Below are 26,128 nucleotides of genomic sequence, written 5' to 3'. Positions count from 1 at the left end.
CAGATAGGCTCTGCCCTCTCGCGTTTACCTGCGCGTTGTACTGCGCCTCCTGCTCTTTGGGTTGGCAGGCACAGCTCTGCTGCCGGAGCTGCTCCAGTCGGTGTTCCAGCTGTCTCTGCTCCTGCCGCACCTCCCCCAGTCTCTGAGCATGCTCAGTGTGCACCGCCTCCAGCTCGTTCTGCAGCTCCAGCTGCTCCGCAGACAACTCCCTCAGCCTGGCCGCCTCGCCCCCGCGCACTGCCTCCAGCTCCTACACACACACGCACATCAAGACATGCATCAAACAATGTGTGGCAAAGGTCAGGGTTTGTAGTGGACGAGTCGAGGGTGATAAAGCTCAACTGGAACATACTCTATTCTGCTCTGGCCTTCACCTTTACACTCACTATACAACAAGGTCCCTCTCTTTTCACAGGACCACAAAAGAGCTTCTCAGATACACAACTAGTCCAACTCCCTGGCTCTGATCTAACCTCTAGTGAGCTGCCTATTTAGAGGAGCATTTTTAGACATCATAGGCGTGCACCTGACACGGTGGCTGCTCCATACAGAAGGAAGCGAAATCACGCTGCGTTTTAAGATCCCCGTTTAGGCCAAAATCTAGGGCAGAATCGCATGAATCATTTTGCGGATGAAGCAATCCCAGATGCAATACGACAAGCTTAATGATTTTCATCCAAAATGGCAGCAGGAAATATTATGAATATGCATTGTATTATGCACATATTTATGCATCAGTGTGTGTATACATATATAAAATGTATAGATAAAAATTGCATCAAAATTAAAAATGGACAATTTTATTGATTGAGTATTTGCCATATATTATTATTTGTGCTTATGAAACCTAAGGGCAGGGGGTTTCAAACTAGGGTGTGCTAAGGTGCTTGTATTAAGGTAGGAAATAATTCATCTAATCTAAATTAAACGTTTTAATAAAAATAATTAATAATTACTCAATTTGATATTACTACTTTCATTAGTCCTTCTTAAGCATTATTCAGTGATTGTATTCTATTGTTAGCTCCAGTTTTTAACAATAAGAAATAGGTTTATATAAGTTTCTATCTTATTTTCTTTAATAGTGAACAGAAAAAAAGAGTCAACTTTATAGAAAATTAAAAACATTTTTTTTAGGCTTTAGTCGAGTGACCACATAAAAGTGTAGTTTACTTAATTGTAAAAGTTACTTAATTGTAGAAACACCATGTTGTCATTTTAAAATCATGCTTAATATTTTTTCCCAACAAAATATAAATCGGTCTTACACATTAAACATATATGGTCACCTTTAATTTATATTTAATTAAACACATTATTAGAGTACTGCACTGTTAGCACGTTAACATCAGTCTCTATTGTAATCAACTGTGAGCATTAGTCAAGAGTACGAAGCCAATAAGTTACTTATGAGTTATCACGCATCCTTAGAAGATTGCTGCCTATGTAGACGGCAGACACAGAGCTCATTAGAGTTTGGAACAGAGCCTCCTTGTCTCAGGTAGGGATGATTTAGGTAGGGATGTGTCTCACCATCTCCAGCTGCAGCTGTTTCTGAAGGGTGGAATTGAGCTTCTCTTGCTGCCGCCGGTACATCTGCACAATCTCCAGCATGATCCTGTCCTTGTCGTCCTCTGTTCCGCTGTCTTTTCCCGCCGTGGGAATGGGGGCGTGCAGTTTGCCGCCAGAGTTAGTCTCCATGGCGACTGGCGGAGGAGGTTGGCGGCGCTCGTGCGCTTCGCCCGCGTGGTGGGATTTGGCCTCCTCTGCGACAGAGGAAGGAGATGCGGGAAGATCTGAGGGAAAGGGAAGAAGAGTTAACCACACTCACGCAATCACACACACACACCTTTTTCTGTCGTGTGCTGAAAGTCTGTGACTAATTCTCTGTGGGTGTCTCTTTTTGAAGGTCAGCATAGAGGGGAACGTATCACACAGAAATGGGAGGCAAGTGGAAAGTGGAGATTTTCTTGATTTGATTTTTTTTTTAGTGCTGCTAAGGTGCTACACAGGCTCGACATACAAATCACCTGAACCAGTCAAACCGCAGCTGCCTAGCATGTATGTTTAGATGAGCAATACGGGAGTCCATAGGGACTGAGAGAGAAAGAGTGTGTGTGTGTGAGAGAGATACGGCTCATTTAAATGTAGGACAGGCAGGCTGCAGGTCTGGCACTGCAGAGCCGAATAACAGCCTCGCTCTGCTGCTAGCCTCTACTGTGACTAAGACCTGTCTGTCACACTCAGAAGAATGAGTCAGAGATGAAGAACGAGAGACGGAAGAGACACGGGGGAGCAAGGATGAGAACAAGTACATGGAAAGAAGAGAGACAGATTGAGGAAGAGATACAGAGGGTGCACATATAGAGAGTGGATACATGGAAGAAAGCAAGACAGATAGATTGAAAAAAAGGACCCAGGATGGAGAAAAGGTGCATAGAAAAAAGACAGACAGAATGAGGAAGAGGGACAGGGGGAAGAAAGACAGACAGATGAAGGAAAAAAGAAAGGGGGAGCCTGGATAGAGAATGGATAGACAAAAAAACAAAAAAAAAGGGAACAAGAGAGAGACAGATGAAGAAGGAAAGACTAGGATAGCTTGGATAGAGAACAGATACATGGAAGAAAAAGAAATGAGAGACAGAGGAGGCAGGATGACAAATGAGTGGATATAACAAAAATACAGACTCAGGAAAGAAAGAAAAACAGATGAGGAAAAAGAGACGAGGGAGCCTGGATGGAGAAAAAATACATGAAAGAGAGACGGATTAAGAAAGAGATGGGGAAGAAAGAGAAAGAGATAAAAGGAGAGAGTCGGGAGACAGGTTGAGAACGAGAGAGATGAAGAGAACGGGTACATGGAAGAAAGAGAAACAATTGAGGATGAGAGATGGGGGAAGAAAGATAGACAGACTGAGAAGAGAGAAAAGGGGAGCCAGGATGGAGAACAGACACATAGAAGAAGGGGACACACAAAAAAGAGAGCGAGAAAGCAGTAAGCACAGAGAGGTGAGTGGTGGGCCAAAGGGGGTTGAAGAGGCACAGAGAGAAAGGAGGAGAGAGAGAGAGACGTGAGGAAATATGGTGTGCTGCGGTGGAGACTGGAGACCCCTCCCCCAGTACTCTATTCTAGAGCGATCTGACACTCGCAGGGACAGCCAGCGGCCTCTTTTCATTCTCTCTCTTCACTGGCAACAAAATGTGAGCTGTACTAATCATTAGCAAGACACTTTCAGCAGCTCCTCACCTTTTGAGTCAGTCAAACACATACATGTCTATAAACATCTCACCTCATCATTCTTGTACATTTTGTGCATGCATGTAGATTAATTCATTTACTAGGATAACTAAATAGTGTTGCGTGTACTGACCTGTGGTGGGCTGGCTGTCGTGGGTGAGTGCTCTCCTGCTGTAGTGCTGTTTAAGCAGGGCCCCCAGAACCTCATGGCTCACCTCTGCCTCCTTCCGCAGGGACACGTTAGGGGCCACCATCTTATCGTACGTGTACAGGTAGTAACTGCAAACATAACAAACCCTCAGATTAGTGCACATTCAACACTGAAACTGAAAACTCCAGCAATAACAGGAGAATTGTTGCTCTCAGAAAGCCATTCACACGTACAGCTGAGCAGGTAATGATGCACTACAGAGCTAAATCGCAATAATTAGATCAGACTGGAAATAAATTAGCATTTAAAAAAAAAAAAAGGGTCTAGCTGAAGTGTGACAATGCAATAGCCTGGAAATCCAGACCCAAATCCGAAAGATTAGGGTCTGGCATTGAGTAATGAAAATCGCCCAACTCGAGGGGCGGTACCAAGCGTGCATTTGAAAATCTCACTGCACGCAATTGGATGACACTACGACCAATCACTGTTTGTGACTGCGCTGTCGTCATCTGTTTAGCTCGCCTCTGGCCCGCCTATATCAGATACACCGATGTGATTGGTGCAGCTCATTACTCAATGCCAGAGTAACTCGCTCAGCAAATTCAAATTGTGCTCTCGCGAGAACTCTGGATTTCCAGGGTAGCAATGCAATGACTTTTTTTCTTGTCAACTGACTCCAAGCCTTCAGGTCAAGTGTCTTATTCTTCAGTGAGGTTTGCAAATATACATTTTAAATACATTTTTACATTGTCTGAAAAGATGGGTGGTGAAAATGCCATCACATGCCATCTTAATGCCAACACAATTGTTAGGGCATTGTTGTTGGTTGCCAGTGATTTGTTATGAGGTTGCTAGGGGTGTTTCGTACAGGCCAAAATCAAAAGAACTTTCTATGATATTCTCATCCCTAGATTCAGTGTATATGATTCAGTGTATATCTATGGAATTTTACCCATTTTATCATATGCACTTGCATCTTCCTATTGAAATCCTGAAACAAGGCCCAGGTCAAAAGGGAATGCTGGGGGAAAAAGGCCATACCTCGGGTGGACGATGGGGCAGTGTCCTGGTTCCTCTTTGATATCGGGAAAGAGTCGACTGAAAACCAGTGAAGACTGTGAGTTGCCCTGTACACACAAAAACAAGCACATATCAATATTAATGAAGCACTTTAAGGCCGTTTGAATATGAAATGACTGTTTGAGCTGCATTAAAATACGTGTCTACACATTTTTGCCTGAATAATACAGAAGTTCTTTAAGGTCTCATTACACACAGATTATCAAGAGAATTTGCGCAAGAGCAGCCGAACCGCAATAATTACACAAAAATGTACAAACACACAGAGGGAAACTTGGTGAGGGCAGTGAGGATGCCTGAAGCAGAGCAAACAAAGAGAGCAGTACAAACATCTTGCTGTAATATCATGCATGCATGAGAGGAGCTCATCCATCAGTGGCCACAGAGCAGAGGTTGACAGACATTAATGAAGAGGATAAGAGAAAGACAGCATTTAGTGAATCAGCCCGGGTGGGTTTCTGACTTGATGTAAATGCTTGGTAAACTGTACTGGGGGAAAGTGAGGCTCTGTTTACACCTTGTTTTGAAAATGTGTCTCAGATGTTTCTCATGTTAAGGGATTTTGAAAGGATATATTTACACTACTAGCACAAAGCTGTCAAAGGTGGAAAATCTTTTGGACTTCATGTACACTTGTATTTAGCATTATCTGTTTTGAACTTTTTTAATGAAAGAAATGAATACTTTTATTCAGCAAGGATGCATTCAACTGATTAAAAGTGACAGTAGAGACATTTACCTCAAATAATTGCGGTTCTTTTAAACTTTTAATTAATCAAAGATTCTTAAAAAAAAGGGTTTATTGTTTATTAAGCAGCAAATCAGCATATTAGAATGATTTCTAAAGGATCATGTGACACTGAAAACTGGAGTAATGATGCTGAAAATTCAGCTTTGCCATCACAGGAATAAATTACATTTAATTCAAATAGAAAGCAGTTCTTTTAATTGTAATAAGATTTCACAATATTACCGTTTTTACTTAAATAAATGCAGCCTTGGTAAGCATTAGAGACTTCTTTAAAAACCTTTAAAAATAACTTACCAATCCTGAACTTTCAAAAGTTAGTGCATGTTAATAATAAACAAGACCCTCCTCTAAAAATGGTTTGCATGAAACAGTTTGGAGCCTGTTTACGCCTGGCCCTGCCCACTTGTGATTAGAACACCCGAAATGAAAAGAGGAAGGATGACTGTTGGGTCTCTGGTGTGTGAAGTGTACAGTTAGATATTTCTGAATGAAATTAATGACTGAGTGAGTCAAAGACAGAACGAGAGGAAGGGGTGTGAATGAGGGAGTTGTCTAGGGGTGGGTAGGAAGGGTGAGGTCGGTTTTGAGGCCTGTAATGAGTATGAGTGAGCAAGATAGTGAGAGCCTGTGACTCTATGATGAAGAGGGTGTGTGTGGATGAATGGGGAGGCCGTTCTGTAACTGCGTGTAAACAGAGGCAAGGAGGATACGGACCACTTGAAGAAGAATTCATTTGGAGATATAAGGAGGCTGTTTAGTTGTGTACAAATACAGTTTATTTCAGCTAAAGAAGCTAAATTTATAAAATCATTTTGTCAGATTATTACGTATTAGTGATTTAACTGTTCTTTCATACTAAGCAGAGTTGGAGATTTGAGACGGTCTCTATTCAAGAAAACATGAGAAAATAGAAAATAGTTGCCCAGGAGCGTTGCCAAGATGCCAGCGAGTAGCCTTGCATTAAAGGAACTTTGGTGTAAAGCGATGCAGTAACATAGACAGTACCTTTTTCTCCAGGACGTTATCAGACAGCTTGCTGTTAGGTGGGCAGAGTGCAGGACTGGACTTCCTCCCGTGACTGTCATCATCCACCACCTTCTGCGAGAAAACACAAACACATGCTTCATGAGCACAACCTTATTCACAAGAGTGTTTAAAATTATCGTTCAGACAAGTAATACATCTGATATCAGAGAGCTTGTGCACAAATCACCACACTCAATCTGTCCGTCACCTCCTCTGCTAAACGTATTCAACAAACGTGCTGCAGGGCTTGTGCATATGTGTGCGTGTGCGAGTCACACAGCACGAATCAGGGGCAAGCTCAGTGCTGATGGTTATCAGACACAGACAGAGACTAATATAGCTGACACAGAAGGGAAGAGACCTCACGCTCATCTGACATAACAACAGTTCTCTTCAGAAGATTAATATGTGCGTTTCTAATGTTTATAATCCGTAACATCCTCTATTTGGCAGAGCAAACCAGAGAGTGTAACGCACATCCTTGTCCCTCCATCACAGAGACACTAACAGTAGTGGTTGGGTGGGTGCCAGAGGGGGAAGAAACATGTTTTATCTGGAGTAAATTACAACTTCCTGCAGACTATGGGAACTATGGGATCTCCTGTTTCCTGTAGGCTGAATAATGAATGGCGATGTCGTCGCACAACATAAAGCAGCTGTACGGTGGTGGGGTGACATGGCAACCCCACACATCGGCGCTAAACGCAAAAAAAATGTGCGTGTAGGAGATAGGGCTGTTTTTTCTTGAGGGAAGAGGACTGCAGCATGAGGGAGGGGTGGGCAGCTGCCGAGGGGGGCAGAAACAATGAGCACACTGCAGTGGTGAGCCTGTCTAACCTTGACAAGCACGCACACACTATGTCTACCGGCCCATCTCTCCGCACTTCAAGGCCCAGCCAACACTCCCTCCTCACCCGTGACACACGCAATCACACAGTCCCCACTCGGTCTCCTTCACGTTTTCAGTTAACGTTGTGGGTTCTCATCTCTCAAGAGCCAAGTATGCAATTCTAATGATTAAACCTGGTTCAATATGCTATGTTTGGAATAGAGTACTAGCATACAGCACAGTATATACTGTATGAAAATAGTACATACTATACTTTCCCCTTTTTTATTGCAACAACAACATAAAAAATATTCAAACAGATAGTACAGATGTAAGACTAGAAGTTCCACGTCCTTTCAATATGTGAAAATGAAAATACTGTAGGGTCTTAGTGTCCTTTTTCATATTTTGAGTTTTTACTTGGTTAATTAATCTGTATATAATATATATAATTAATATTCATCAAGTGGAGATAAAGAAGAAAATAAATATAGACATTTTGCATTTGTAATCCACAATTGTGCAAAAATGTCTTGACAGTCAAATAATAAATAATCAGTCATAGAAAAAGATAATAGGATATTACTTTTAATTCATTCATCATACTGAAAATAGCAGGTCAAATCAAGTGCATGGCATTGGGGACACAGTACGACACAGTACATTTTATATTAGGTCATGTGAGGATTCTGCGCACGAAAATTAGCATATTATGCAGAGTATCTACTTTCTACACTGCAGAACCAGCACAAGTGGTACGCTATTTTGAACCGCCATAGAGACACAGCACACACTGCTTTATATTAGAGCTTCCAATCTGCTGTATCACATGCTAGATGCAGTGCAGCCTTGACGCAAGACCTTACAGCAAAACGAACACAAAAACGAGGATTTATCTAGCTGGCCTGCAGCACATGGTGCGAGCAGTGATTGTGATAGTTGTTCGAAAGCTGTGGGCGCTGTTTACTGAGAGAGTTATTGCTCTGTTCCCCTCAAGGACACAAGAAAATTACACGGGAAAAGGTGTCTCATGCTCTCAAGATGCAAAAAATGAGATACATGACATAAATCCACTATATATAAATGACGTGAAATATAAACAATGTGTTAAGAAAGCGTCTGCTGAGAAGGCCATTGTAAATGTACACAGTTTGTAAATGACAGTTTTTCTCAAACGGTTATTTCTCGTTTGAGTCACTCAAGATCCCAAATCCTGCGGATCAGGTTGTTATGAGTTTCTCTCCGCGCTCTCTTCCAGGGACGCAACACCTCAGCCATCTCTAATCTCTTTTTAATTAGTGTGTTAAAGTCTCACACACACACACACACACACAATCATATTCTGTAACACTATTTACTTGTGCATCGTTGACAAATGTAACTAACACAAATCCCTCACGTCTCGACATGCAATCAGAACAACAACACACAAACACCCAGAGGATGCAAAGCTTGTTTGTCACAAGCATATGTGATTTGCAAAACTCTGCAAAAGTGTGTGTGAGAGAGGAAGACAGCTCACAACGGTGGGAGTTAGCATTCCTGCAGCTCGCTCATTTGAAACGTACCACCGCTGCTCCTAACCCATCAGAAAATGCATGTTCGTACGCACACACCCTTCGTTCTTCAGTACTAGGGTCTGCGTTGTTTCCTTTTGGCCCCCGATCTCCTGTACGCCCACGTCAGCTCGCTAACCTGAGCACCAAAACAACCTGCTAGATCTAACAGAACACTTTAAACCCTCATCAAATTCAAGTGTTTTCCCTCGAAATGGGCATAATGAGGTCACTGACACACAAACACGAATTCTACTTTGGCTCTGACAATGAAGACTGTAACATGTACAAGCCTGACCACATCACTATTACCAACAATGGAGATCCCCTGACGAAAACAGCTACGAAAAAACAACGTATCGACAGAGGTTGACGAGAAAAAGTCAAAAACACACGCAATGTCTTTGCAGTTCCCGCACGTTTTATCAGCTACGCTGCAAGTGGGGAATTACAGCATAGTATTACAAGCCGCACGGGCCGATGATGAATCTTATCTAGGCTAACCTCACACAGTCATAATACGCGATGACCTTTCAGAGAGCGAGCGTGTGCCCTAGGAATGCCATTTTATGCATATCTGTCCTGTTTTTATGTGTACATGTGTGTATAAGCATTTAATTTGTGAAACTGTGAGTGACACTGAGCATGAGTGGCTTTTTCATTTATAAGCACCTCACACACACACACAGTTTAGCACAATCCGTGTGAAAGGCGGCACACGAGGGTGATTGTGTGTCCATCTGTTGCAGCTCTGGCAGAGGGAATGTATAAAGCGAAAAAAGCAGCGCATACGTGCAGTTTTCAGTCACAAACACACAGAGAGCTGCTGGGGCCCCTCACTGTACCCCCTCCATAGGTCTCCTATTCACACATCATTAGCACTACAGGGGAAAAAAAGGAGTGAGGACATGTGCGAGCCGGGTGCACGGTGACCAAATATAGGGCAAGTTGACTTAAGAAAAGTACGCAAATCATTTACAATCTATAAACAATGGCTGTGTTCAGAATGGAGGACTAGCATGTTGTTTGTTGCATACTATCAAAGTCCCTTTCAAGAAAAGTATGTCCACTAAGCAGCCAATTTTGCAACACCTCCGGGCAGCTATGTTGGTCATCAAAGACCAAGTCCCATCTATTTAAATGGGGAGATCCTGAAATCTTAAAAACTGCTTGCCATACCTGGATTTAGATGATACCTGCAACAAAATCTGAGTAAATGATGACAGAATTTTTATTTTGGGGCTATCCCTTTAAGTCAGCAAGTGGAGTCCAGCTGTCATCTCAGAAGTAAATGTTTGTTTAGCATTTGTAATCCAAGTGCATGTAAAAATGTCACATCAAATAATGAGTCACAGAAATCACTGCGGATATTACTTCCATTTCATTCGTCACACTGGAAAAGCCTCGTGCATTGCATTGTGGGACTCGTTGTGCTATTCTGATGAGGTATCTCTTCCATGTGGGCTGGACAGTGGACAAATGTAGGCCAACTTGATGCGGGCTATAAGGAGATAAAACGGAGGAAGAGAGGCGGAACTAAAGAGAGATCTAAAACAGTGACAATTTCCCTGTTTTTCTTTAACAAGAATGTAAAATATTACATAGCATCAATCATCAACGAAACGTGTGAATATATGAGTATGTTGGACACTTAAATGTGATAAAAATCCCCAAAATGATCATTCCGTGTGTCTTTTTCCTGAAACACAAGCAGATAAAATTAAATATACATTCATTCAAATGTGAATTGCCCTACTTAAATCAAATGTAACAACTTGCGCAAGAATACAATTAACAAAAATTCTTGATTAAGGCCCAATGTGTGTATAGAACAGACAGAATCACTCCAGAATAAATACAGCAACATTATGTGGATTTAATGTAAATTTGGTTGTCACCTAAATCTTTTAGGAGTGAATTCGGTAGTGAAAGCTGACCTGGAAGTGCTCATGCCAGTATGGTTTTGCACATATATAAAAGTAAACATGCATTCCTGACATTACTTATGACGCCTATACTCACACACTGGAGTAGTAAAATCCACGTCGTACGAAAACACACTCAAACATTCATAATCAAACCAAAACACTTGCGCAAAAACCCGAGCAAACAACGTGCCTCTAAATATCAAAACACACTCTCACAGGGATCAAACACACAGGCTCAGACGTGCTCATTCCTGAGAGGATTTGGCTGGCAGCCTAGGGCAAATTTTTTAAGAGAAGAGGGAGGGAGACGAACATTCCGTCTAGACGTGGTCATCAATAGTGCACAGTCTGCCTGTCTGTCTGCCCTTCCCGTCTACACACATCCACTGTTTAATCTACAACATACGACCTGATAAGAGCCACACACACACACGGGTGACCGAGTTATCCACTCGCATACTAGCATACGTAAAACTAACACACTGTGCCGGTGATCACGGATCGGAGGAATGGTCACACAGAGCAATGGTCTCTCCCCTCTCCTGCTCTCAGATTTCACTGATTCAAACAGAGCTCTGCCTGTTCCCTTTCCTACACACACAGGCAGCTTTAAATAGGCCTATGAATGGGAGATCTGTATGCATGCGTGTTAGAAACGAGTACTCTCAAGTGTGCACCGGTGAAAAGCAGTAACCACATAAGCCTCCCATGGCGCGGCTACGCTAGGCTAACACGCACCCACACTTACTCGCACACGCACAAAAACATTGGCAGACGCAGTCTCGATGGAGATGAGTCTCTGAGGAGTGTGTTCTTTGGGCTGTGGCACCCTACAGCTCATTTCAGAAGCTGCTGTCAGGGCTCAACCAGAGTCATCACACTCTGACGTTGGAAACGGCCCACGCTGCTCTCTGTAGGATGCAAGAGGGGCAGAATGTGACCTTCCTCTCTCGGCAGGACACACACACAGTCTGTGAGAGCTTTGGTCAAAAGGGCAAAAACAAAAGAGGACAGGACAAAACAAACATCTGGAACCTCAGCGCCATATTATGAAGGAGGTTATGGCCACCGTGGATCAATTTTGACCAGCTAGGCTCTGCAGTTTTTGTACCAACACCAATGAAAAATGTACTGAAGTGCATGACTGATACTGGCCAAGATGGCTGACACCTTTAAAAATTAATTTTGAAACCCAACTTCTTGAATTTTTTTGTTTAGTTTTAGCAGGCTGTTATAAAGTGTTAAAGCACTAGCATACTAAAAAACCTTTTCAGACAAACTGTGTGTGTCTAATTGTGGGGTCTAAAGGACCCCGTGAATTCATAATACTACATTATTGTTAAAGAGTTTGGGGTCAGAAAGATTTTTTTTTTTTTTAAGAAATTAATTAATTATTCAGCAAGAATACATCAAATTGATCAAAAGTGAGCGTAAAGACAAAATTAATGATAAGAAACCTTTCTTGAGCAGCAAATCAGGATATTAGAACATATTAGACACTGAAGACTAGAGTAATGACAGTTGAAAATTCAGCTTCGCCACCACAGGAATAAATTACATTTTTAAAATATATTCAAATAGAAAATTGTATTTAGAAATTGCAATTCTATTTTAAAGTGTAATATTTCACAATATTACTGTTTTTACTATTTTTGATCAGCCTTTGTGACTATAAGAGACTTCTTTCAAAAACATAAACAAACATCCAACAAAGTCCCAACATATCAGACCAGGCAAGAATAATGCACGAATCAAGGCTAATTCTAGTTATTAAGCCTATTATTTGTTGATATTTTTCTGTAAGACACTACTCAACCAGTTGGTTATGGAAAAATATGTCTGATATCTGAAATATAAATCAAAGCATCCAGCCTACACAAACATAATGTTAGATGTGTGAGAGGCAGAGAGAGAGCCGGTCTCTATAGGTGCATGTCATTAAACCGTGTGCATGGCACAGGAGATTCACCAACATGGCAGCTTGACACACAAAACTGGCAGTGCATTTCACTTCTGCCATCTTCAACCGCCCCAGAGAGAGAGAAAGACAGACCGACAGTGAAAGAGAGACAGAGCGAGGGAGAGAGAGAACGAGCAACTGCCCACCCACAGAGAGCTGAGTCTCATACGCAGAATTTAAGCTGCAGACAGCACACACGCACACACAATTTCACTCTACACAAGGCGGCTCATGCATTTTGCATGGCATAGCCTGTTAGGGGCCACAGTGACTGGCTTTGCATAGAGAAAAGGAGTTGAAAAAAAAAGAGAGAGAGAGAAGAGCAGTGTCCTTCCCATCCCCAACAAGAGGAAGCTGTCAGCACACATCCACACCGTTACCAGAGTACATAATCCCTCACACACTATCAATCATCAATCAAACTCAATACATATCAGAAGATAAAGGAGAGGAGAACAGGACAACTTCACACGCAGGGTGTCAGGCGTCATTTTTAGACAAAATAAACAAACATATGCCCTTACAGACAAATTGGCACAGCTGACACCCCCAAACACTCTTTGCAATGCAAAATATTTCCATCATACATTACCTTTATAGGTTAACCTCAAGGCACACACGTGGGTTAAAAGCCACAAAACAACACTACCATTCAAATGAGTCGACAGGATTTTTTTGTTTTTGAAAGATTTCTCTTATGCTCACTGGCATAAGCTCTTATGCTCTAAGGCTGCTTTATCTGATCAAAAATACAGTAAAACCGAAAGGATCACATGATCCTTCAGAAATTATTCTAATATGCTGATTTGCTGCTCAAGAAACATTTCTTATTATTATCAGTGTTGAAAAGAGTTGCGCTGCTTAATATTTTTTCAAAAGAACAGCATTTTTTTGGAATAGAAAATTTGCCACTTTCGATTAATTGAATGCTTTCCTTATTTTTAGCTCTCAGATTTCATCAAAAAGATCTTCATTTGTGTTCCAAAGATGAACGAAAGTCTTACAGGCTTTGAACGACATGAGGGTGAGTGATTAATTATAGAATTACATTTTTTGGGTGAACTATCACTTTAAGGGGATGATAGAGATGCTTGACTTCTTTGCCATGACAATGTAGCCTAACACCTAAAACAACCGTAAAATTGATTTAAACCGCTTTAAAGTTCAAATAATACACTATTGTAGCGTAAGAATCAATGTAAGCACATTAAAACAACTATTAACCTTATTACTTATTTTTTAAATCTTTCTTCCACTAAACATTCTCTTCAAACTGATGCTTCATGACAGTAGAATAAAAATAAAAAAAAATCATGACTATTCAATTAATAGAAAGTCTGCCATCACATTAAAGAGCTGATACACGCTGAGACAAGACATAAATGGGGACTGATGTATGTCAGACATGTGGGACTGCTTTCTAGGAGAGATCAATAGAGAGGATGTCTTGTATTAGAGATCAGTAATTACTGGACAGATGGACAGTCAATCAAAGCAATGACATCTCGTCCTTTGTTTTGCCTGTAACAGCGAGTCAAATGTGTGCTGCGCTCCAGTGAGACATGAACGTGCAAGGCTGGTGCTGTTGTTCAGGTTGAGGAATCCCCCAGCTTGATGCAAGCTTGGAACAGACTGTCCTCATACAGCCAGGAGAGAAGAGCGAGTCTACGTTTAGAGCCTCCGCAGGGAGAGGAGGGAAGAGATGAGATGAGAGGGGAGGGGAATGTTCTCCTACGGCATCCTGCCCCTCAAATCGCATTTTCTGATGGTTTGGCAAATACAGTCTCAAGTGGGAGGAGATTCAAAAGAGAGAGATTTACAGAACAGGTAGCTGTATGTAGCGTGCCAGTGCATTAATCACAACCCAGTGGTGTTGTGAGTGTGTCTTTGGAGCTGTCTGCAGAATGACACATCTTCCTTTGGGATGAGCTTGGCGTTAGGAAACAAGAGCACTGCAGTAATGGGAGGAAAATATGCAGTCTAATGAGATTGTGGTGAACCGGGGGTCGAAAACAGCAGTTTCACACTAAAAAAAGTGCCTCACAAGCACAGGATAACTGCAGGAAGCATCTTCGTGACCCATTTTTGGCAGCTTTCCTGATGAAGCGAGATAACCGTGGCCTCTGCATTGCATTACATCAAAAGAGGGTCCGACCACAGTGTGAGCACATAATCACAACATTCTCTGTGTTTTACAAGAGGACATTAAGATGAATCACTAGCCAGCACAGTCAGATGGTTTTATCTGGGGCAGAGGGACACTGACTCCGCTTGTGTCCCAGTTAGGACGACGGACTCCTATTATGTCCCTGTTACATGAAGACTAACACTGCACTGGTTTTTCAAAGAGGGGGTAGAAGAATATCATCAGATAAAGCTATCTATAGCAGTTAGACAGGAAGCAGAAAAGACAGGGAGAAAATATCATATTACACATTATATCTATAAATGTCTCTGGCAGTCAGTAAGAATAAAATGGAACAAATTATTTAAATCAATAGTCTTAAGAACATGCAGATGTCAAGAGATGTTGAAATATTTGCGAAGATGTTAAGATGTTTAATGTTTCAAGGGGACATTAGCCTTTTTCACACATACAGTCTTTACTGGTAATATACCAGTAGAGATCATGTGTGAACAGGATCTTTTCAGAAATCAAAAGGGAAGTTATTGCTCTATGTGAACGCGGCATGAAGATTACCAGTATTTGCGCGTACGAAGTCAGAACGTGCTGACGCAAGAAGTCTGCTTTGGGCAAATCATAAAGTTCTAATGGAGATGACGCGATTACTCAGCACTGTTTACAGTAAGCTTTTTAATAGTTTTTCTATTTAAATATGTGCAAGATGATCATCTTTGACCGTTGCGCCATGTCTGATCGCCTGATGCGCCACGTCGCACTCGAGACCCAGTCTTCTTTTCCATTCATCAGCGTTGTGATACCATTATGCGCGTCTAGTGTTTTTAAGAGCAAAAACTCGTTACTAAACTAAAAAACTAAAGCGCTTCTCCTCATGCGGGCGGATGAAGACACCAGTGCGGCGTTTAAAGATCACTTCCAATGACCGACATCACAGAATTTACCAGTATTTTGGAGCAGATGTGTGTCTCTTAACAGTAAAAAGCCGGAACGCTGTTGCTTTTGTGAACAGCATATTTGTGTCTTTACCTGTAAAGTCATTCTGGTAATTATAATATTATATTAAATGCATATCTGTAGCTCAAACAATAGAGAATGGTGCTAGCAATACCAATGCATGATAAAAAAGTATACCTTGCATTAAATGCAAGTCATTTTGGATAAAAATGTCTGCCAAAAGCATAAAGTATAATCAACATTTTTCTTGCTTTATCAACCATCTTCAATAATTTTTTGCTCTGAACTCATCCCCATGCCCTATCAATGAAAAATACATGTAATGCTGCCATAAGTGCTAATATGACACAAAATACTATCATATTAATATATGATAGCATAGCTCTTGTCTTTTGCACACATGAGATTTCTCTAACTAATGCTCAACATGGCAGTTGAACCACCTGGCTGAATAGTCAAGCATGTCTTGACAAATTTGGGTTAGCCGTGGTCTGCAGTCCGTCCTGGGGCTGTTCTGGCTGCTGGCTCATCTCCAGGGACTTGGCGAAAGACCGGTACAACAATATTCCCAGCTTGAGCACAAAGAGCAGGGCCCCCAATCTGCCCACAGCATCCGAATGTTGAGCCAACAGGGAGGAGTATGTTGTCTTAACGGCCAACAGGAACTCTGGGCTTTATATAAATAGGACAGATTGCCAAATCACAGTGTGTGTGCTTTTTTGGGGGGCTTTAGGGTTAGTTAGTGATTTGTTTGTGCATGAGGACAAACAGTTGGAAATAAATGAACGGTGCTTGGAGTGTGTGAGCGCCTGAGCACATGGACAGCTTCGAAGCACTGTGGTGATATTGAGAAATGAACGCTTCACCAAGAGTAGAGCAAAAGTAAAGGGTAAAGGTTGCTGAAGCCAGCCACTGCCAGCATGTCCTGAGCTGAACCTGATCTCTTTCTCCCATTTCCCACAATATTATTCATTCCTTTTTCTACCCATCTCTCATCAGGTATATAGCTGCTTGGGGGCAATGGATGTGCACACCTGTCCATTCTCTATGTTCATCCATTTAAGTAAATATGCATTTGTCAGCAAGTCTCTTCATATTCATTAGTGTACACATTTGTATGCACTAGCGTTTTGGCATTCGTGTACGTGGGCGTGCGAACAGACTACTCTTTACACAACTAGTCTGACACTGTGTCCTGACCAGAATATTACATTTCTGCTGCCTCATGCAGTGAAGCCCCTCCTACAGTGAAATCTCATTGGTCCAAAATCCTGCTTCACATAGCCATATGTTATTCAAACATCAAATAAGTTCTGATTAGCAAAGATTTTGTCATTTGTATTCAAGACAGAAACACTAGACCTGGTTAGAACACCTGGTTGCAAATCAGTCTCACTTTTCTTTAACTTGTCTCTGTCTCTCTCCTACACACACAGTTAGCGTCTACTGAATTCATCCACTTCAGCCAGATCAATAGTCCTCCTCAATCACTCTCTCCCTCACTCCCATAAACACACACTCACTGGCCTCCGCTCCCCTTATGTAAACACAGACTGATTAGGTCATTCAGCTGCTTATTTTGAGGGGCCGAGTTGCATCCACTGGAGTCTCTGATATTTACACTGGAGCAAACCCTGAGCTCAACATCCTCGATCAAACAGACAAAATCTGACCTGAGCCTCTCCCACCTCTAACCTTTCATTACCCTTCAATCTCTCACCGAACACAGGCCACATGAAGATAAAGTTCCCGAGGTACAATATCGTGTTCTGCAGATTGCTGAAAATGACAGGCAGAAAATATAAGACAGAACCATCCACAGTCAAGCCCTCCATAATATCAGCCTAAAGGTGCAATCACATGTACCATTTCTTGGCAAAATTTCATGAGCGAAATCTAGTCATTGCAATAGGAATCTGTGCGATCAGGAGTTTCACATGAGGGTTAAAATTTTCCTCCAAAATTAGCCAAATCTGCAAACTAAGCCAAAGCAGGATCAACAGTTGCGTGTCACCAATCAACACACAAGTTGACCGCCTGAGTTAATCAAATAGTTAAAGATTCTAAGGCTTTAAAAAAACAAATAGCCTATCAAATCAAATTTGTTGTATAAATGATAGACACATGACGAAATGGAAACAGCAAAGCAAAAAGAAGGACTGCGGCTGACAGAGAGGAAAAAGAGAGAGAGAAGTCTGACAAGGAAGGTACGTCACAAACGAGGTATGTGGTCGAGGTGAAAGATGAGAGCAGAAAACATATTCAGACAGGAAAATGACAGCTTTTCTCTCGTAGATTTTAAAAGAGAGGAAAGAAAAACAGAAAGTGGAAATAGGAGAGCACAATGGTGGAGAATTGGCATCCTTGCCTGTGGTGCATGAAGTCACTGATTTCACAATTACAAAAAGGAAGACAGAAAGACAAAAAGAGAGTGAACGAAAGAGAAAGACAACGAGAGAGAGAGAGAGAGAGAGAGAGAGAGAGAGAGAGAGAGTGAACGAAAGAGAAAGACAACGAGAGAGAGAGAGAGAGAGAGAGAGTGAACGAAAGAGAAAGACAACGAGAGAGAGAGAGAGAGAGAGAGAGAGAGAGAGAGAGAGAGAGAGAGAGAGAGAGAGAGAGAGAACGAAAGAGAAAGACAACGAGAGAGAGAGAGAGAGAGAGAGAGAGAGAGAGAGAGAGAGAGAGAGAGAGAGAGAGAGAGAGAGAGGCAGCTGTCTAGTGTCTGCACCGCAGCCGCTGTTTTGGCCTCAGTGGGAGATCGACAGGACTCCATCTGTCTGCCAGACACGTCTACAAAGTACACACCAAACCTCAAACCATCACAGCGGCCTGTCTATCACTGACATACAATCATACAAACAAACACAGACCAAAATGGCATAATTAGGTAAACAAAATGAAATAGGAAATGATGGGGAGAAACAGATCAGGTAATGTCACAGGCCTAAATGTCTCAAACTTGTGTCGCCAACATGAGCAGCAAAAGCGTGTTGGTGACGCAACATGCTGCTAACTATTAGGCCACTACACTAGCCGCGTTTCCATTACCCTTCGTATTACGCAAATTGAAATTGCGTATTGAAAATACATTTAAGAGCAGGCGCGCTCAACTCGCAAAATAGTTTATGGGTGCGAGTAATAAAAAACGTTTATCAAAAGTAAAGATGAAAAACCGCACTCTCAGGTTCTATTTTCATACATTTATTATTACTATGTCCTCACAAACGCGTTTCGGCCTAAGCCATCATCAGTGTGCACTGATGATGGCTTAGGCCGAAACGCGTTTGTGAGGACATAGTAATAATAAATGTATGAAAATAGAACCTGAGAGTGCGGTTTTTCATCTTTAGTATTGAAAATACACCCAATGGAAAGACGTCAATTTAGAAAAAACTGCCATTTATCGCAAAAAAGCTTTTACGTTCCCATGAGGTGGTTTTTTTTGCAAAATTTTTGCAAAACTGCAATGGAAACCTGGCTTACGTAAAAGTTGATCGTTCTTTAAAGATGACGCGGTATGTTTGGCTTAATCTAAGCCCTGTCTGTGAAACCAAGCCTCAGTGTATTACTTTGACTGCACTAAAATATTCAGACTAAAAACTAAATCAACTTGAAAAACCAACAATGATATATAGAGTAATTGATAGAGTGGAAACTAAATTGAAAATAAAATAAATTAAACTATTTATTCGTAAATATGTATATATTTATATACATTTTACTTGTTTGTTAAATTTTATTTATGATGTTTATTTATTATTTGATTAATTTTATTATTATTAATATGTGTATTTTAATTGTTTATTTTGGCAGGGGAAAAATGGCACTGTCCTTGATGAAGGGGAAGAGGGCTGGTTCTGAACTAGCTAAAGTGCCGTGTGCAGAAGTCTGGCGCCGGTGAGGGTCTGATTGTCACCAACATCTACACAGCCACCTGTGGAAACTCTGAGTCACTTGTTCTGGCACTCCAGCATCACAGATGTTTAGAGTGAACATTTCACCCAGTAAACCGATGAGCCTGTCTGCCCTGCTTCCCGTACACACACACACACACACAATTAACAGTTATTTCTTGATTTTGACACAAGCAGATGAGTGCGCATGTGTTGTTTCTCTTTACTGGCACAACTCATGTAAGCTCAACGTTTGAGTAATGACCTTTGACGCACGCACATATGTCTGTTTACAGTCCCTTCAAAAGCTGTTTAACACAAAACTGTAAGCACCTGTTTTCTTGACACCGTTTTAAAGGTGCTCTAAGCGATGTCACACGTTTTTTAGGCTGAAACATGTTTTTTCACATATAGCAAACATCTCCTCACTATCCGCTAGCTGCCTGTCCCCTGAACACACTGTAAAAAAAAACGCAGTCTCTGTAGACAGCCCAGGCTCCACAAACAGCAACAAAAACAAACTGGGCCAGCCTGGACCACGAGACATAACAAACAGTGTTCCAGGCAATTGGGGGTGGGGGTTGGGGGGTTAGTGCGCATGCACATAAAGGGGGGTGTGGGGAGTGGAGTAGAGAGAAGCATGAAGAAGTTAGCTAGAGGAGAGATGTCCTAGACAACGACTAAAGTTAGAAGTATATTCTCTTGAATTTTGATATGGGAGGGTCGAGCTAGCCTCCGTTTTGTTTGACAATACTTCGAACGTCAACAAGAAGTGACGTCAGCCAAAATCGCTTAGAGCACCTTTAATCCTAATCAGTGTTGTAAATGTTAACTAAAACTATTACAAAACGTTTTCAGTAATGGGAATAAAGCTGAAATAATATAAAATATAAATATTAGATGCAAAAACCTAAAAATCCTTCTTTTTTAACATAACAAAAGCTAAAAATTTAATTAATGAAAACTGAAAATATAAAAATAAATGCAGATTCAAAATATTAATAAATAAATACTATAAATAATCATAAAATAACACTGTTACTTATAGATGAACACTTTGAGAGTGGGGGTAAGATCACTGAGTGTAAACCAGATTTGAGCAGGGGTTTCCAAACTGGGGTACGGGACCCTTGGGGGGCTGCAAGGGGGTCCATTGAAAACAAGTGAGAAAAATTGTGCCAATTATTTACTTTTGTATAATAGTTTCTTAAAACAATATAAATCAACAACACCATCATTTATAGAGGCTATGGCATCAAACAGTTTTAAAATACTTTTTAAAATCATTTAAAAATAACCCTTGAAAGATCCTTAAGACTTAAAATAAAACTAATCGAGAAACAGGAAATTTAAGAAAAAAAAGAATTCACAGAAGAAAAAACAGAAGGATCAGGCAAAGTGTCAGGGCAGGTGCAAGACGCTGCCAGACAGCGACGTGTCGGGAGCTCGGCAGTTAACGGCTCGCCATGAAAAGAGAAGGTGTCACTGACTCACTCGCATTTCTGGGAGTTTGATATCTCACCCTCAGCCGAGCGGAGCAGAGACGATCCCTGGGGGAGTTTAGCGTTTGTGTGTGAATCAATTTCATTAGTGTGCGTTAAGCATAAGTGAGTTGAGTGTTACAGTGTAACTGGCTGTTTGTGTGTCAGGATGAGGTCAGTCTGTGTAGCAGATGTGACTGTATGACTGACAGACTCAAGGTCTGTTTTGGTATATGAAGTGTGTGGTGGGGGCGGGGGGGGTTGGGGGCGGAAGGAGGAATGCGGTTTGGGTGCTAGACGACGAGACACCAGACGGTATTTCCGGCACACTTGCATAAGCACACAGGAGAAACCGGGGCTGTTCTTCCTCTCTTAGACAGAACAATCATTTGCTCACATCAGCGTTAAACTAAAAATAATTGTGTCTACTGGAACATTACCGAACTGTTAAACCATTAACAGCTGCCACTTGCATTTGAAAAAACCTCTGATAGTAACCAGGGGGTCAGTCTTTGTCTAACATGAGCACTAACAACAAAAAAAGCTCTGGCTTGCGTCCTTGGTCAAGGGGGTCATGAGACATGGCTGGTCAATGGGAGTGAAACAATCCAGACCTTTTTTCTTTTTTTTCCCCGCTGACTTTTCTATAGATTCTAGTGCACTTTGCTGAGTTTTGTTTCAACGGTTGCATCATGAAAGTGGAAGAATCTCTAGTGTTCTGGCTTTAAATTATGCAATCATGCAATGCGGGCATTTCCCAATGCAACAACATCACTCCCATTTTCCCCATTTAACAGGCACATTTTTACAGATGTCACAAATACAACTTTGTCCACCTTATTTTTGATGTGGAAGTAAGCTATTTCCTGTGAATGTGCGAGACTTCCGATTCATTAGCTGAAATTACTATATAATTAAAAGAATAACAAAGTAGCCTACATTAAACAGTAAAATTACCTGACCTACAAACCAATTGGTTTAAGATTACGATATTAATAATGAAAATAATTTTAAAGTTCCAGTTTGCAGAGTCTGTATAATAAACTCTCACACAGTACAGCTAAAATAACTGGAAGCAGCTCACACCAGAAGCCTTGCACATTCAAGGTAAAAATGCCTGTGCCCAAAATAAAAAAAATATTACTGCCACTAGACAGCAATCATTCTAGACTCTGCTGAGAAATTTAACAGTTAAAGATTTTCACGACACCAGTTAGTGCATTACTTTGACAGCACTAAACTAAATTGAAACAGAAACATCTGAAAAAACTAATAATGATATAATGGAAACTAAAATTGAAAAAACAAACATAAATTTAAAAACTTTGTCAAAATGAAATTTGTTAATGTTGCATTTCGAATTGTAATTATTTTTAAATTTATTTAAATTAAATTCATTTTAGAATTCTTTTTTTTTTAATGAATACAATTAAAACCTGAGACAGGAAACCATTCACATTTAAGGTAAAAACACCTTATATATATTATATGAATGCAAAATTTAAGGTTGTGCTATACCCATCCGCCACCCAAAGATGACCCTCTTCTGACCTGGGAGGTAGATAATGTACTTCCTGTTCAGCCAGACCAACTGGAATTCCCTCCCTCCTGCCATACGTCCCCACCGAGCGTCACCTGCCCTGTGCCACCTCATAAAACTGGGTCAACACTAGTTTATCAAAACAACTACAGCCTTGCCCAGACAATAGCAAACAGTCTCTCCTCTGCAGACTATCACACATTACCATCTGGTCAAACACGTGCAAATCCACTTGTGAACCTGAAGCAAAACTTGACCTTAGTGAACCAGCAAACATGGAAGAAAAGACAAAAGACACTTACTTTGTCCAGAGGCCTTTTTAGCTGGTAGTGAAACTTCTCCTTCATCTCATCCAGCAGCTGTTTGAGTTGGGGCTCCTCCGGCGTGCCCTCATGCTTGCGGCCCAGCTGTAGGTAGCAAGGCCACTTGGCCGAATCGAAACCCCAGTGGCAGGTCCTCTTGTCGGGGGACTTGTGCGAGTGCATTACAAAGTTCTGTGGGGAAAACAGCAGCTGGCATTCCATGCACTGAATGCAAGGAGCGTCCGGCTGGACATAGAACTGGGGCACAAACAGACCTTGGCACTTGCCCAGACACTGGTGTTCCACCTGGAAACTGGCCCCGCTCTCCTTCAGCAGGCCTTGGCCCGGCAGTTTGCTGTTGGGGTCGGCCGAGAGGGTGGCACCCGGGCGGAGCAGGGCGTTGCAGAGCCGTTGGGCATCAGTTAGGGTGATCAGGCCGCAGGAAGGTGCGTTGAAAGGCAGGATGCCCAACACCTTAAGGATGTGGAGTTGCTCGGCGTCGCATCGGGAACAGTAAACATAAAGTTCGTCACAGACAGCGTTGATCTGTTGCAGAGAGAAGTCTCGCAGCACCGAATTGAGTACCTGGGGCAGACAAAGACGCTTTTCACCCCCTACAACAAAGCAGGAGATGGACTCTCCTTCGAGAAGAGAATGAGTGAGCTCAGTGGAGCTGTCACAGGGAACCAAGAGCGGGCCGCCTCCAAGGACTGGGGGAGACGGTAGGGGAGCCATGCCAGCAGGAGAGGCGCACTCATGAGACGATTTTGCTGAGAAGGCAGCAGGACCTCCCAGGGAGCTCTGGCTGCTCAGCGTGAACTGTGCCAGAGTGTGCTTGAGGCCAGCACTAAGATCTAAAGCCTTGGAAGCCCCGACGATGTGGAATTCTCTTTCCTCAATGTCCATTTCCGAGCTGGCATGGTCTTCACGCTCCTTCTTGACCTTCGGGGGTTTGGAGACGCTCTCCAGGCTGCGGCGTTTCAAGTGCATCTCTGCCATTACACGCTTTTTAATGGGTGCATCCTCCAGTCGCTCCCTGTACAGCCGCTTCATGTTGCCTTTGAATGACGTCAGGTCTTTGAATGGGGTTTTCAGGCTCGTCTGAGGGCTGGCCATGTCCAAACACAGATTATCGGTCTTGCTTGAGTGAGAATATTTGGCTGTTCTTCAAACACGACACCTTTGAGTTGGTCCTTCTTTTCTCGCTGTGTTAAAGGTTGCAAATCCTTTTACGTCCAGCTACACGCATGATTGTGACAGAATTAATGGTTTGATGTGCTTCCTGTGAATGAAACAAAAAGAATAAAGACTTGTGAATATCTAATTATAGCACCAAATGGCTTTAAAAAACCGAAACCAGTGTGACGCCACACAAATGCGCATTAAAAGGAATATGCTATCAGGGCAATAAAAAGCATCCAGAACAGTTTTGGTGTTCGGCACATTGCTGAACTAGACGACAGAAACATTTTCACCTCATCATGATAATCTAATTTGAGACTGATCGATCTAAGGCTAGTTTCTCGGGGTTTTAGTGGGCTGTTTTTCTCTACTGACAACATGTCGAATCCGTCAATGCGTTAAATGAGTCAATGCACTAATAACGTCAGATTAACACAGAGATAACCAACAGCAACCGTAACTACCAGTGAGCAGCCATTTAGTCCTGTCCAACCATAGCAGGCTTGAAATAGGCTTATCTAGATGTAATAACTGCACACCACCACATGTGAAAAGATCAAATCACACACATCAATATAGAGGAAAAACTGACTGAATATTTTGATCGCAGAAGCAAAAGCAAAAGCCCGACTGACATTGACGGAAACGGAATTTCCGAGCATGAATATGAAGGCAAAACGAGAGATCGCAACCCCAAATTCAGCGCGTGTCAGAGAGGTTTCGGCTTAAAACCAGAACGAAAAAAATGGTTCAATTCCGTATTCACAACATGCGCCTTGTTTCATGAACATAAAATGACGCAGACATGCGTCCAAATTTAACACGGCGCAAAAATACAAGTTCCTCAAAATAAAACATAATTTTCGCCTGGTTTTGCTTTACCAGATCTAGTGATAGCTCGGATGGATTGACCCTGACCGCAGACGTCGTTTCGTTTCCTCGAAAAATAAAAAAAAATCTGAAACACTGATAAAAAGCGGTCTATTTTTAACCCTGAACGAAAGTGTCACTCTTTTCACTCCCGCAAGGACACCGCGGCTCTGTCCTCGACTCTATCCGCCTCTCCCCTCTCCTTCTCCGGGCACAGCTGCGCTGAACGCCCGCGGTGTGACATTCACCAACCCCGCGACCGGGAGACCCTCAACATGACTACAGAAAAACTGACCATATATATAATAAATACCAAATATGTCAAAACGACATCCAAAGTTCGGATTTTAAACCCAGTACTGCTATATGACTTTATACGGCAGTAAATCCAAGCCATTGAGACTGACACCTGACCTCCCAGAAAACGTTATAGCTATCGCCCCAAATGCGTTTCTTTTTTTAAATAATAAACATACTATATATAATGTTGATCAGGTTGAGGATTTAAATCAAAGACATTTTCAGCACGACGATGCGTCTCTTAAATGTGAATATGAGCATGTTGAGCACTGAATATACGTCCCTTTTAAATGGCACATCAAAATACACATCGCACAAATTCACACGTTAAATTTAACCAAATTACCATCTCTCAGTAACAGCACTTGAACCGGTTTAACATCAGAAGAAGAAAAAAATAGCTTGTTCGCTCATACAGCGTTAGCAGTGCGGCTAGAACATTTAAACCCTTTAGCACCCGCTAACAGAGCTAACGCTACAAATCCCGTTCCGAGCCCGAAATAAACATCACATAACCATTGAAAACCATACAAAACATGTAGAGAATCTTCTGGACCATTTAATACATTAACAAAGTATATAGGTGAGCCCGTTGTCGGCTTTCAAAGGGACTTGCCTCAGGATGATCGCTCCGGGTCCGCTGTCTCTCTCTCTCTCTCTCCCTCTAGTCTGTCTGACCGTCAACAACACGCGCACAGACTGAAACCCTTCAGACGCTCGAGCGTCACAGCGAGCGAGAGCGCGCACTAGCAGAACGGATGTCGCGCGGGCGTGTCTGTCTGTCTGCCGCTCTCCCTCAATGTCTTGTGAAGTTCAGACTTGCAAGATTTTTAGGTAGGCTATAAGCAGTGCTGCTGGGTAGTAACTGACTACATTTACTTTTCTATTGATGATTAGCCTACATGTTATTCCCACAACAGCAGGAAATTATTCATAATTCA

General features: G+C 42.0%; 1 protein-coding gene across 1 annotated transcript in view; it reads right to left on the bottom strand.

Moving 5' to 3' along the window:
• Window positions 1-25,888, bottom strand: part of skila (SKI-like proto-oncogene a) — a 29,620-nt gene extending 3,732 nt beyond the window's left edge. The window contains exons 1-7 of the mRNA XM_084120767.1: window positions 25,804-25,888; window positions 22,836-24,117; window positions 6,226-6,318; window positions 4,431-4,516; window positions 3,372-3,517; window positions 1,534-1,796; window positions 29-250 (exon numbers count right to left, since the gene is read on the bottom strand). Of these exons, the coding sequence (XP_083976893.1) occupies window positions 29-250; window positions 1,534-1,796; window positions 3,372-3,517; window positions 4,431-4,516; window positions 6,226-6,318; window positions 22,836-23,951 (1,926 nt within the window). The 5' untranslated portion in view covers window positions 23,952-24,117; window positions 25,804-25,888. The remainder of the gene's footprint in view (window positions 1-28; window positions 251-1,533; window positions 1,797-3,371; window positions 3,518-4,430; window positions 4,517-6,225; window positions 6,319-22,835; window positions 24,118-25,803) is intronic.
• Between the last annotated feature and the right edge of the window lie 240 nt (window positions 25,889-26,128).

Source organism: Abramis brama (genome assembly GCF_963993115.1).
Source record: "Abramis brama genome assembly, chromosome: 7".
Classification (NCBI taxonomy): Eukaryota; Metazoa; Chordata; class Actinopteri; order Cypriniformes; family Leuciscidae; genus Abramis; species Abramis brama.
Note: the sequence above shows the minus strand (reverse complement) of the source record. Positions and strands in the feature narration are given on the sequence as shown.